Here is a 15082-nt window from a genome sequence, read left to right on the forward strand (position 1 = left end):
GGGGGCTGATTTTACAATGCAGACAGACCATCAAACTTTGAGGTACATTCTGACGCAAACAAAGTTGTCAGAGAAGCATATGAAATGGGCAAATTTTCTCTCTATGTTTCATTTTCAAATTGTACATATTGATGGTAAAAAGAATGTTGTGGCTGATGCACTGTCATGTAAGCCACAAATTTCAGTTGTCAACATGGTTTATCACACTGAGTTGGATACCATGAAAGAGCAAAATGTTGTTGATTCCGACTTTGCTAATGTTTATGATCAGCTTGGCAATGGCCAAAGGCATGAACACTTTGTGCTAAGAGATAGATTTCTGATGATGCATGGACAACTATGTGTCACAAAGCAGTTAAGGCCTAGAGTTATCACTGAAATTCATGTTCCTCCGTATGCAAGACATAGAGGTATTGATGCCACGGTCAAGGCAGTGGAGCATTTCTTTTATTGGCTAGCTTTGAGGTATGATGTAGAACAGTTTGTTAAGACATGCATCGTATGCCAGAAGGTAAAGCACCGTAGGCAAAAGTTGCAGCATTTCTTGCAGTCCTTGCCTATTCCAGATCGGCCTTGGCAAAGCATTGCAATGGACTTTATTTTTTAGCTTCCTAAGACACCTACAAGGAATGATGGCATATGGACTATCATTTGCAAGTTTAGCAAAAAAGCCCATTTCATTCTGGTGAGGAAGAAAATAAAGGCTAATCATATGGCACGATTGTTTTTGCAACACATCTTTAAATATCATGGTATGCCAGAGTCGATCATTAGTGATCGAGACCCCTGGATGACCAGTTTATTTTGGAAGGGCTTGTTTCAGAATATGAGTACCACGCTTAAATTCTCATCATCCTTCCATCCGCATATAGATGGTCAGTCTGAGGAAGCAAATTCCACAATGTTAGATCTTTTAAGATACTATGTTTCAAACCACAAGACACAGTGGGAGTAGTATTTACCCTTGGTTGACTTTGCTTACAACAACACAGTGCATAGTTCTGCGGGCAAAGCTCCATTTGAGGTGGTTGAGGGTGGCAAGAAGGTACCACCTATTCTGCAAACTAAGGATAAGATCTTTGAGGCTGATCATTATGTGGAAAACTTGGATGTAGCCTATGCAAAGATAAAATATGCACTTCAGAGATCGCAAGAAAAGCAAAAGAGAGCAGCTGATCGACACAGACGTGCTTTGCAGCTTGCAGAGGGTGATTATATATTGCTGCGTTTTGAAAAGGCAAGGCTAAAAAAGATGAAAGGAAGAGAAAGATTGTATCTGAAGTTGAGTATGAGATACTATGGGCCCTTCCAAGAATTGGAGAAGATTAGCGATGTGGCATATCAGCTAAAATTACCTCCACATTGGCGGATACATAATGCCTCTCATATCAGTTTATTGAGGCCTTTTCATGGTGATGTGCCAGAGGATAAGTCTACTGAAATTCAGCCTGAGGTTGAGGAGCTAGATGAGATTTTGGTACCTGAGCAAATTTTGGCACATAAGGAAAGAAAGGTCAAAGGTAAGGTTTCCAAGAGATACTTGGTGAAATTTCAAAATTATTCACCAATGGATGTCAAATGGATGGAAGAGGGTGACTTGGCAAACCATCCTTAGTTGTTGCAGCTTTACCTAGATGCCTTTCAGTTAGAGTCAACTTTAGTTTAGGCTCCGTCAGGTTCAACAAAGCAAGGGTCTGGAGTATTGCCTGATGCTCAAGGGGGAGGTAGCACTTCCCCTCCTGCAGTTATAGACAGCTCTCGTAGGTAGTGGATCTCGAGTGTATTCAGCATGCATCCAAGGTACTGCGCTGACAGTATGTTTACCATGAGATCACTACTTAGTGTACTAGTCACTGTGAGATGTATGCAGATGAGTATGAGTTTCACTCGGACATTCGAACTATACTTTTGCATCAGCTTATGATCAATTTAGCATGAAATTTGCCTCAATTTTGAGACAAAAATTCTGATCAGTTTCAGCTCACTTTTTGATCAGCTTGAGAACTGTTTGGATCAATTTTGCATCAATTTTTGCATTGATTTGTTGGTCAGTTTTTGCAATGAGTTTGTGTTCAGTTTGGGGTCACATTTGCAATAGTTTGTGATCAATTCTCAGATCAGCAAGTGATCAGTTTATAATCAGATTATGCTAAATTTTCAATGGTTTACATCTAGTTCCATGGACAATAGCATATGTTATGATGCCATTGATGTTTTAGCCATCGTTTATGCTTGGTTATGCTATGCTATGGTTTGGTTTTGCCAGATGAGTTAAGCTCGTGAGAAATAGACATGTCACATGATAATTTAGCAATGTTTTTAAGATTATTTGTGAGTCTTATGTTATGTTATGTTGGCTGGTAATTTTCAGCATATGTTGGGTATATGGAATGGTTGAACAACAGTGCGCAATGTTGTCTTGACTATGATGCCCTATGAAAATTCCAATGTAGTACTTTGCTTTTGATGCATTTGGCAGTGCAATAGAGGATGATTGCAAGGATTTCAAGGGGGAGGGCTATCATGAAGATATGTATTTTTGAAACCTCACTTAATTTTTAATCACATGATTAAGTAAATGATGCACATGTGAGGTGCAACTGGGGTTAAGGAAATTTACGAGCCCGGGACCCGAAGAAATCACGAGATGTCAAAGACAAAAGTTGTTATAAGTTATGCCGCACAGGTACTTGGTGGTATCTGGTGCCAGTTGTTGGCCTAGGTTATCCATTTGGCCATAAGTGTCAGTTGGTGACACTAGAGAAGTGGCGTTTCATGGTACCTAATGCCAATCTGATAGTCAAAGATGGTGTAGAGACACTCGAAAATGGAAGTTGCCTAGCCAATTTAATTATTGGCCAATCAAATTTATTTTCAGGGCACCGAAATAATTATTATATTGATTTGCAGTATTTTAAGGCTGAAAATTAATATTTAATTATGGAAAATGTTGGAAAAAACAATTGGGAAGACTGCCACTTGTGAAAAATGCCCATGCAAGACTGAAAAACGTTTTTAGCAGCTAGAGAGATGTATTTCTATAAATTCAGCCTAGAAGAGAGAGGGAGGGGAGGCTGCTGGTCTGATTTGCAACCATCAGAGGACCTTCTGAGGCAGCTAGGGGCAAAAGAATACCAATCAACAGCAAGAAACAGCATCTACAAGCTGTTGAGACAAGACAGCAGTAGTAAATGACTGATTTTCTTTAGTTCTTTGCATCTACATGCTGTTGTGGCAGGGCAGCAGCTGCACTTGACTGATTTTCAGTTGTTCTTCATGACAAAACTCTGAATTTTCTCTCTCTACAGCTTTCCCTCTCATCTCCCAACCATTTCACAGCCTTGCTCTGAAGATCTCAGCATTTGGACCCTTGAAGACTGAGAAATTTCAAATTTCTCTGCTATAAACCCTAATATGAAGTAGAAATTAGGGTTTAGCAGCAGCCTCGAGAATCATGCCAAAAATTGGAAGCTCCAAGACTTGGATTGAACAGGGCTAAAGCTGTTTTTAGCCTATTCAAGTGGAGGGACCAGCAAACAATTGAATTTGAGGCATTTTTCATCTCCATCAAAGTGAGTGAAGGCCAATTGAGTGCCCGAATCAAGGGACAAAATAGATTGAAGACTTGTTGGTCACTTTGGACAGCAAGGGGAGTTGAAATACTGAAAGGGATTGGGAGAATCCCATTATAAGTCAACTTTTTCTTCAATAAAGCTAAAGAAATACTGAAAGGGGTACCAATTTTGGGGCCAATCAGGTGTACATTGTCCAAGATCAATAAGTAAATTTGTATTTTCAGATTTGCATTTATTGTTCATTGCTGTAATTAAGTTGTAATCAGGGATTTACCACCCTATCCGAGAAAGAAGGCTGGTTCAATCCAAGTCTTGGAGCTTCTAATTTCTAGCACAATTCTCGAGGCTACTGCATATTAAGGTTTATAGTAGAGAAATCTGAAATTTCTTAGCCTCCAAGGGCCCAAATGCTGAGATCTTCAGAGCAAGGCTGTGAAATGGCTGGGAGATGAGAGGGAAAGCTGTAGAGAGAGAAAATTCAGAGTTTTGTTGCGAAGAATGACTGAAAATCATTTAAGTGCAGCTAGTGCCCTACCACAACAGCATGTAGATGCAAAGAACTAAAGAAAATCAATCATTTGCTACTGCTGCCCTGCCCCAACAGCCTGTAGATGTTGTCTCCTACTATTGATTGGTCTTCTTTTGCCCTTAGCTGCCTCAAAAGGTCCTCCAATGGCTGCAAATCAGACCAGCAACCTCCCCTCCCTCTCTCTTCCAAGCTGAATTTATAGAAATGCCTCTGTCCAACCGCTAAAGACGTTTTTCAAACTTGCATGGGCATTTTTCACAAGTGGCAACCATCCCAAATGGTTTTTCCAATATTTTCCATAATTAAATATTAATTTTCAGCCTTAAAATACTGAAAATTAATATAATAATTATTTCGATGCCCTGAAAAATAATTTGATTGGCCAATAATTAAATTGGCTAGGCAACTTCCATTCCGGAGTGTCTCTGCGTCATCTTTGACCATCAGATTGGCGTTAGGTATCATGAAACACCACTTCTCTAGTGTCACCACCAAGTACCTGTGCGGCATAACTTATAACAACTTTTGCCTTTGACATCCCGTGATTTCTTCGGATCCTGAACTCGTAAATTTACTTTAACCCCAGTTGCACCTCACATGTGCATCATTTACTTAATCATGTGATTAAAAATTAGGTGAGGTTTCAAAAATACATGTCCTCATGACAGTTCGAGGGTTAGTTTTCACCTTGCCTAGTGTGTTTGCTGCATTGGACATTGTATCTATTCACTTTTATTATCTTCTATGTTCATTGCCTCTGTGTTAACCCTGGTCAAAGTAAAGCAATGCGGAAGCGTATGACCAAGACAAAGTGAATAGAGAGAGAGAGAGAGAGAGAGAGAGAGAAACAATGAAACGCAGAAAATCAGCAAGGAGCAATGTTATATAAGAATGCAGATATGTACAAGGGTGCAGAGAGTATTTTTGCATATGTCTTAACCTCGAAGATCTCACACTCTGTGAGCCCCAAGGACAATCCCCATAGTCTATAACCTATATAACTGAGAGCGGGGCCCATAAATAGCCCAAGAAAAATACATCAAATAAGCCAAGCCGGGTGCATTAAATGCAGCCAATTGGACAGAACTGTCCGACTGCTGACCAGCTACAGTCCCAACCTACTCCAACTGTCCAACCGGCCTTGCCACGTGTCATGCTGACGTCAACTCTTGCCTGCATGTCCAAGACATGCGAAGCTCTAACACCCCCTCTCAGATCTTGGACACAACAAAAGGCTAAGGGATCTAGTGTGATGTCAAAGTAAAGCCTGAGGAAGCACCTTCGTAAACAGGTCTACAAGATTGTCCTCTATCTTGCAATAGACCAAAGCAATAGTCTCATCCGGAATCTTCTCCCAAGTGAAATGGTACCGGATCTCTATATGCTTCATTCGAGCATGAAGCACAAGGTTCCTGGCCAACACAATGCAACTCTCATTGTCACATTGAAGAACAATAGGACCTCTCTGCAAGCAACCAACCTCCTTCATAAGCCTACGAAGCCACACAGTCTCACATGTAGTAGAAGATGCCGCCCAATACCTTAGTCAAAGATAGGGCAACCGTGGGTTGCTTCTTGCTACTCCAAAAAACAACACCAGCACCCAAGGTAAAGCAAAAACATATCGTGGATCTCCGATGTCGTGGATCTCCGATGATCCTCATTGCCAGCTCAATCTGAATCACTCCATCCTGTAAGTACCAAGTTTGTAGCACCTATATCTACTGGATAACAAATCCCAATATCAAGGGTCCCCTTTAGGAACCGCAAAATCCTCTGAGCAACCTGCCAATGCACCATCTTGGGTTCACTCATGAACCCGGCCAGCACACCTAAATCATAACATAAGTCAACACAAGTATTGAGAAGCCAGATCAAGGAGCCAACCAACTGCCTATAACAAGTAGCATCCACCAAAGGAGAGTAGGAACGAGTTGTAGCCTTCCAATTCGGGTCCATAAAAGTCGTAAGAGACTTGCATCCCTCCATCTCGCACGTAGTCAAGAGTTCCTATACATACCATTGTTGGGAAATAAAGATTCCCCTCAGAGTTTGATAGATCTCATGACCTAGGAAGAAATAAAGAAGGCCCATACTCATCATCTCAAACTTCCCATGAAGTGCTGCCTTTATCTGCTCAATCATTTGAGTATGTTTGCCTATCACAATCAAGTCGTCCACATAAAGAACAAATAACACACAACCTCCACTTGAGGTGTGAACATAAAGTTGGGGGTTAGCCTTGGAATGTCGACACCCCAATTTCTCTTAAAGGAACGAGCCAATCTTCTCATTCCAAGCACGGGGACCTACTTAAGGCCATAGAGAGCCCTTCTCAACCCATACACCTTACCATCAAAAGAACCGAAGCCTGGAGGCTACTCAACATAGATCTCCTCCTTTAACTCCCCATTTAAGAAGGCAGACTTCAAATTCAACAGATAGACCAGCCATCTCCTATGGCTGGCCAAGGTAAGAACTATGCCATTAGTAGCCATCCGAGCTGTATACGCAAAAGTATCATGGAAATCAATGCTTGGGCACTGTGCAAAAACTTTAGCAACAAGGCAGGCCTTGTGCTTGTTCAACATGCCATCATTGCGGTACTTGGTCTTGAAGACCCATTTGACTCCAACGATCTTCTTATGAGGAGACGTTGGCACAACATATCAAGTGTCATTCCTTTAAATCAACTCCAACTCCTACTCCATCGCTCTCCGCCAATGATCATGCTATAAAGCCTTCTTCACATAGGTGGGCTCCCAATCCTCCATTATACGAGTCATCAAACAGTAATTTGTATACACAAGCTTGGTGTGGTGTGCTTGGTTACTCCAAGAACGCCACAAGCCAGCCTGCGGCGGCCGCCACTCCTGAAGGATCCCTACATCACAAAGAGTGTCACAAGCCCAACGAGGAGGAGGTCAGAGCTTGCCTCGTCGCTCTCCATCTACTGAAGTTTCTGAAAGATCCACTGACGGCTGGGGTACAATCAGTGAGTCCAGTGGTTGAGAACTAAGCTCCTCATCCAAAGAAGAGTCCTCAAGAGGCACAAGCTCCAAAGGAATAGTCATGGACACCCAACTATCACCGGGATCTCCAAGAACGGGATGTTTCTCAACCCCCTTTTGACGCTAAAACTTCCACAAACCGAACATCACAACTCATGTAGACATCCTACTTAATAGGATCATACAATCAGTAGCCTTGAGACTACGAGCTATAGCCCACAAACACCTATCTTTTGGAAGCCACTTTAAATTTGTCACGTTGTGTTTTCGAGATGTGAACATAGGCATCACACCCAAAAACCTAGAAATAAGAAACATCTGGCTTAGACCCAAAGTACGCCTCATAAGGAGTCATACCAACAACAATAAAAGTAGGGAATCGAGTAAGAATGTGAACTATGGTAGCCACAGCCTCAGCCCATAGACACTGAGGTGTCTGACGATGCTCCATCATGGTACGGGCCATCTTGATCACACTACGATTCTTCCGCTCCAATATGCCATTCTCCTGAGGGGTGTTTGCGTTGGTAAACTCCTGGTGAATACTACAATCTGCACAAAAACGAGCAAAGCTTATTAGAAACAAATTCTCCGCACCTATAAGAGGTCAACAGCACAAATCTTGTACACCAAAAGTAGATGTTATCCCAAGGCCGGCACATAAAGCACCTTAGATATATGGGCACCACCTCGCCCATCTAGAATAAGATGCATGTCACCCCGTCCCTAAATAGGAATAGAAGAACTATCACCAATGAGAATCTGACCATGGGAAGGCTACAAATGAGCAACACCTACTAAAAAAGGAGTCGTGCTGTGAGACACCACTATTAACAATCCACTCCGAGTGTACGAGGCCGTCAACAATACATCAGAGGCCTTCAAGGTCAATTCCTCAGCCACCTCCAAGTGGAGCAAAGTAACTGATGAGGGAGAAACCACCAATCCGATATTCTTTGAAGATTTCTCCTCCTCCTCCTTTTTCTTCTTCTCCTTGTCAGGGAAATTCTTCTTCCAGTGACCTATCTTGCCAAAGATGTGACGAGTGGACTCCTTTTCCTTCTCCTTCTTTAATTTGTCCTCCTTTTTGTTTTGGTCCTTCCCCTTCTCTGGAGAAGATTGACCAACCAAGGCCTCAATTTTAGAAGCACTAGTCCCTTCCAACTACCCTCCTAGTCCAAGACCATAAGAACTAACTCCTCCCACCAAAGAGTCTCAAACCACCCTAAAGCAATCAAGGCAGAATAAAAACCACTAAAACGGGGAGATAACTATGAAAGAAGAGTTATCACCATGTCTTCAGAAGTGATCACCTTTCCTGCTTTTTGTACCTGCATCTGAAGCTTCTACAGCTTGTTAATATGCAAGTCATCTTCTATGCGGGAGCATATTAACAAGTCACATTTGCACTTCTATGCGGGAGCATATTAACACTCAAGGTTCACATTTGCACTTCCAAAGAAACTCGTTTCATGACGATCATACGATTATACATCTGATCAAGCTCCAACCATATCTCTTGGGCCACCGTCAAATGCTGAATATGAGAGATAACAGCTATAGTGCGCGAGAGAAATAAAAACAAGTGAATGCGAGCATTGAGTTTATCCCAATCTGCCCAAGTCTTTGCCAACTCCAACTTATCACTGGAAGAGAGTCTCAACTCGTCTTGCGAAGACGGACGTTAAATAGCCTCTGTAACAATATCCGCCAAATCATAGGACTCCAAAAGAGCAAGCATCATAACCCGCTAGATGCAGTAGTTCTCACCATCGAGCTTTCGATCTGATGGAAGAGCCGCTAATATTGGCACCGGATAGTCCATGATCGCCTGAAACTCTATCTTTGCCTCAAAAGACATCTTCACCTACAATGTCTACACAAAACACAAAAAGCAACCCTCTCTAACTGTGTGAATGCAGCCTGCTAGGGCTCTTCCGCGCTCGTCCCACTCTTTCAACCCTGCCAGCGGTGATGTAAAGGTAGAATATGCACTTGAAGGCCTAAAACGCAGCCTTCTTCCTTCTCTAATAGCAAAAATCAAAGCAACTTCAGCAAATTTGCTCCTTTCTCGCACGCCCACGCTCGCCTCAACCTTGGTTTGAAGCGCAGCCCTCTTGCTCGCCTTTGAACACTTAAAACGCAGCCTTGTGTCATGTTGAAATCTCCTCTTAAAGTAGGTCTACCCTTGGTCAGACCTTCAATGCTCTGATACCATGTCAAAGTGAAGCGGTGTAGCAGTATATGATCAAGACAGAGAGTGAACTGAGAAAGAAAGAAATAGTGAAATGCAAAAAATCCGTAGTGAAGAATATTGTGTAAGGATGCAGATGCGTACATGGGTTCTACCTCAAATATCTCACACTTCGTGAACCCCGAGGGTAGTCTCCACGGTCTGTAGCCTAGAAAACTAAGAGCACAACTATACAAAAGTGTGGAAACTAGGGCCTATAAATAGCGCAAGAAAAATACATCAAATAAGACAAGTCAACTGCAGTTGACTAGACAAAACTGTCCAACCAGCTGCAATCCAACCTGTTGCAAACTGTCCGACCTGCCCTACCACATGTCTTGCTGATGTCAGCTCCTGCCTGCCTGTCCAGGGAATACCAAGCTCTAACAACCCTAACCCTGACTATGTTTCTTAATCAATCTGTGCATTTGTCGTGCGATTGTGTTTGCATTCTATAGATGAGCATTTCTTTACAAGCAAGACCATATGACAAATCTAAGCTACTAACCACCAACTCTCAAAACCAATGTTGCCCTTGTCTCCAAGCTCGACCAACACAACTACAATTCCAATCACTTGCTACGCCACCTCATTTGGTTCATGCCCAATCTAATTAACTCTACACTAGGGTTGTGCCACCCAATTGCTAACAATCAACACCCACAATTGCCCACTTCCATAGCAACCACTTCATCAAGGCACTACCCTCATCTAACTACTTGTGCTACATTTGTCACTGCACAAAATTTTGCAAAATCTATAGCCTATGATTCAAAATTCTACCACTACCAAACTTGCAAAAGAATGCCACTCTCCACAACGACATTTACACATAACAACCTTGCTCATTCACCCCTTCAAGCAAAAGTTGTGTGGGTCAAGGGAGCATGCAAGAAGGATCACAAGAATGTGTGAGACATGGATTGCATAAGAGGTGGCGCGCAAGCAAGAGACCAAACACATGCACAATCTCTTACAAATTGTAACACATCGTACCAAGAAGATTGTGGGCAGCAAGTTGTTGCCTTGCAAAGGCTACGTTTTCCTAAATGGAATGTCTAATTGTTGGTGATGTGGCACATACATTAAGCCTTTAAAATTAATGATGACGTGGCACTTTTTTGGGTCGGCTGAAATTAATGAAAAAAGCTACAACAAAAATTCGAGGGCTGATTGTTGTGGGCTGCATGAACTTGCATGTTGCATAAAGTAGGTTGATGGCAACACAAGGAGATCATCGTGGCATTCATCCTAGCCGCAATCAGCGAGAGTATCTTCTTATTCTTCTCTTCGTGCTAAGTTGCAAGGAACAACAAAGGGCGATTTTACGCACCAGCTAGAGTGCACACAAGATCAAGGAGAGCTAGAGTATTTGTGGCTTGATCAAGATGAAGATTGTTCGACACAAATCAGGACAACGTGAGGGTTGTCCCATTATGGCAAGTAGGGGACTTTGTGGACTAGCAATGCTAGTTAGAGCTTGGGCTCTCAAAACCATTTCTTGTAGAAACCTCTATTTAACTATTGTATTAAAGAGTTGAGGATCTCTTTCACCTTTCTTGGGTTCTCTCATCTTCTATTGACTTGTGCATTAGGACTATCAGCCTTATAGGGGGTATGAAAGCCAACTCTTGACATGGGCAAGGAGCAATTTGAATCAAAGAATTCAAAAGTTTTTGTTCATTCTCTACAACAAGTTACAGGGATTTTCTTTTTCCAACCATGGATGTGTTGTACGAAGACGCTTTGTACAAGGGTTTCACGATGCAAAATGCAAGTGTAGGCGAGTAACTTCTTTACTTATAGTTGACATCATTCTAGAAAGAGTCTCCTTAGCAAAATTTGCAATTTCACCTCCAATTAGCTGCCCAACCTTGATAGCAGCCATCATCCTGGAGAGAGATATCAGCATGCTCTTCTTCATTGACAGCTTGTAAGGTCTGTGTTTGGTTCACTCTATTGTTCTCCTTCATTTCCATTGTCTAGTCCAACATCGCACTGCCTAGAGGACTATGTTTCGCTCCCTCCACAAAGCATCTTCACTGCAAGTGCTACAACTCGATGATCCAGGACAGTGCAATCATCTTCAAGCTCCACTCACCTTAGTACGAGTCCTAGAGACACAGCCAACTAAAGGGTGGCTCACTCTCTTTAACTCCATTGTATCAACATGATTCAATGTGCAAAACCTACCATTTCTTTACATGACTCACATTCAACCTGATTTCAAATGTGCACCTGTGCACAACTTAAAGTATCTCAAAAGCATTAATTAAAACTTCGCAATGCTGTGACACTACACAATCCGCATGCAGACTGTTTGGCTCTCGTTCCTGCTGTTGATGCGGAGGATCTTAGTATATGCATTGGCTAGAGCAGACCATGAATGGTCTTGAGCATGCTCTCTCCTGCTCACGAAGGCACAATCACATTCCTTGATGAAGTTGATGGCACCATCCAAAATGCACCCCTACCAAAAAGCCACACGCTAATAATAACCTTTGGCCAACCTGTTTCAGGTATGACCAGTCCTGCAAACTTGGTCCTGCCCTCACAAAACAGCCAACCTGCTGCTCCTGGGACCTGTTCAACTGAACTTAGTATCTCAAAAGCATTAGTTAAAAATTCACAATGCTTTGACACTACGCAATCCACATGCACACTGTAAGGCTCACATTCCTGCTGTTGATGCCGAGGATCTTAGTATATGCGTTGGCTAGAGTAGACCATGAATGGTCTTGATCATGATCTCTCCTGCTCACAAAGGCACAATCACATTCCTTGATAACGTTGATGGCAGCATCCAAAATGCACCCCTACCAAAAAGCCACATGCTATAAATAACCTTTGGCCAGTCTGTTTCAGGTATGACCAGCCCTGCCCTCGCAAAACAGCCAACCTGCTGCTCATGATCCAAAACAGTCATCCCACTGTCCAGCCAACTGCCTTTATCCAACTGCTCCTGGGACCTGTTCAACTGACCTGCCTTGTCGTTAATCCTGCTGACCTGCCACCTCATCCTCCTGTCCACCAACAGTCAGATCTACCTGCCTACCCATGGCAGTTGCCAACGAAAAGAATCGCTGGACCTATCTGCTTGTTTTCATTTGTGAGAATCTACAGCTATGCAAGCTCAAGAGCTTCTTTCACCAAGATTCCGTTTCTTGTAGAAAAGAAGTTGATCAGGCCCTTTTCAACTTGGTCATTCATGTCTCAGCTATATTTTCTTTTCAAATCCTCTTATTAATTACACTGTACTAAGTCCTACAACCTTTTGGGGGTTATCTCATGTTCCATCCTAATTATTAGTGTCGCAACTTTGTGGCAGGCCCACACTGACTGTTGAATTGATGGGGATTCATGCATACGACTGCACCCAACAGTATCAAAGATGCAAAGACTGATGAAGGTGGTTCTTGACAAGCCAAAGGTCTGGCCCTTGTGGAAAACTGTGAAGGAAGCTATTGGAGCTACCCAGAAAGCTTCCACTGAAAGCTACCAGATGAGTTTGAGCAAAAGATACAATGAAGCTTGTAGCAAAAGTCGCCATCAAAAACGCTTGGAAAAAACATTGTGAACAATAATAATTATTTATGCATCTGAGAATCGAGCAGATAACTCAAATTAAATGATAACCTAGATCACAGTCTTAACTCATCTCCACTCATGCACACCAGCTATGTATGTAACATTAAAAACTAGCCCGTTAAACCTTAAAGCAGGATAACCATAGTCTCCTTAACCATCAAGACATCATGACGCCTTCATCAAGTTCCCATCCTTTTATAAATCTGTGTCTACTTTCACCACATACATAGCAATAAAGACACCAAAATTAGACTTTGATCTCTTCGTGTTTGCACATGTGTGCACATGCATGAGAGAGACAGAGACAAAGAGTCTGTATTAAGATACATATATATTGAATGAATTAAGATCATAAAATTGTATAACTCAAGAGAGATATTCAATGTACACATGAAGCACACTTGCATCTGTGCACTCAAATGAATTAATTCTCACCGTAAAAGACTTTCCAAGAGGTGTGCGCAGAAATTGATCAATCTGCCTCCGATACTGCAATATAGCCACAAAAAGCTCAGGACTGAAACAATAACATGTATCCATAGGTTGCATTCAGCTTTGTAATTTGGAGCTCATGAAACATGTTACATAAGGCCCCTAAATCAACCTTCTATTCAGTTTATCAAGCTGCCTGGCTATGAATAATTTGAAGTTTATTGTACATCTAAGGGACAAGGACTTGAAGCATAATCGAACATTTCCCATAAAAGTAACATCAGATGCACAAGTAATTCCAATGAATACGTATTATAAAAGTTTGACAATCTGGTGAAAGTTTTGGTAAAGGCTTGTAGAAATTACAGCGATGCAGCAAAACATCACTCCACCCCATCCCATTTAAGAAAGCTAAATGCAAGCTTACGTGCTTCAGATGCATATGTGATTCCAACGAATAGCAAAGCATTGCAAAAATTACTGTGATGCAGCAAAACATCACCCGCCATCCCATTTAAGAATGTTAAATGCAAGCTTAAGAGCTTCATTTTGCAAAAAACAATGGCTACCAGAATGCTAGAAATTGGCAAACATTGTGTTCAACAGGGCAGAATAAACTGTAGGCAATAACATCCAACATGCAGAAAGATGGCAGTGGATGTACCATAGGCCAATTCCGGGAAAAATCAGATGACGCAGTGCGGAACTTCTGCGCCAATCCAAGCTGCTGATCAACATTCTTCACTTGCTGACCAGCAAAATCCACCATCTCCTGTGCTCGTTGCGATAGCCTAAACTGGCGATCGAGCTTGTCTGCATTCTTCCTCATGTCGTACCCAAACTCTTCCAGCTTCTGGTTTGCAGCCCTGAACGATTGCTGCAACCTACCCTGTACATCTTGGGATTGAGCAAATCCCATAGCACGAAGCCAGGCATCCTCCAGCGCACGGCCGGCCTGATCACGCAGGTTGCGGGCTCCATCGGCGAGCTGAGTGGCGAGGTCATCCAGGCCGCCATTGGGGCTAGTGCTGGCTTCTGCAGAGATGCGGATGCGATGATGATGGTGATGGTGGAGGCGAGGGAGACCTCTGATGGAAGGAAGGGGTCTGAAAGTGTAGGTGGCGCACGATGGCCTGATAGGAAGAAGAGAGCTGCGATGACGAGAAGAATGGCGGCAAGGATCAGGGGCGGTACTGGTGTTGGACACGAGAGAGGCCATTGCTGTAGATCAACGAAAGGAAAACAAAACGGCTTATTTAATTAAACATCATACGTCTGCCAATGTTATAACCTAGGGAGTTGCATAAGATTGAACCATCCCTCCCCACTCACCGCCACAAGAAGTTTCAGACAAATTTGACATCACGATCGCTTAGATCTCCCTCTCTCTTATTTTTGCATTTCACAAGGCACAAACCAAACCTCACATGTCCGCTCCAAGCCTGTATGACGACCACAAAATATGTCCAAACTTAATAAAAACACCAAATTAGCAATATTGAATACAACTACAAACTGTTGGCATCAATTGGATGACGATTTTAAAAACTCTTTAAAAAGGTCAAAAAGTAGATGAAAAGCTTCAGCGGAGTGGTTTGCCAATAATGCTTTGCCCAATATAGTATGTCAATTACATGTAAATGGATGAGAAGATAACCCACAACCAAAAAAGGTCATCTTTTCTATGCCAAAATGCCAAGAGGGAGAATGCAAA

The 15082-nt window shown here is 42.4% G+C and overlaps 1 protein-coding gene across 1 annotated transcript in view; it reads right to left on the reverse strand.

Moving 5' to 3' along the window:
* The window catches only part of LOC148015889 (replicase polyprotein 1ab protein), a 71060-nt gene extending 56241 nt beyond the window's left edge, over positions 1 to 14819 (reverse strand). The window contains exons 1-3 of the mRNA XM_087664559.1: positions 14701 to 14819; positions 14033 to 14589; positions 13372 to 13425 (exon numbers count right to left, since the gene is read on the reverse strand). Of these exons, the coding sequence (XP_087520685.1) occupies positions 13372 to 13425; positions 14033 to 14589; positions 14701 to 14731 (642 nt within the window). The 5' untranslated portion in view covers positions 14732 to 14819. The remainder of the gene's footprint in view (positions 1 to 13371; positions 13426 to 14032; positions 14590 to 14700) is intronic.
* Between the last annotated feature and the right edge of the window lie 263 nt (positions 14820 to 15082).

This window comes from Lygodium microphyllum, chromosome 23 (assembly GCF_053477565.2).
Source record: "Lygodium microphyllum isolate KBCC chromosome 23, Lygodium_microphyllum_v1.1.10, whole genome shotgun sequence".
In the NCBI taxonomy this organism is placed as follows: Eukaryota; Viridiplantae; Streptophyta; class Polypodiopsida; order Schizaeales; family Lygodiaceae; genus Lygodium; species Lygodium microphyllum.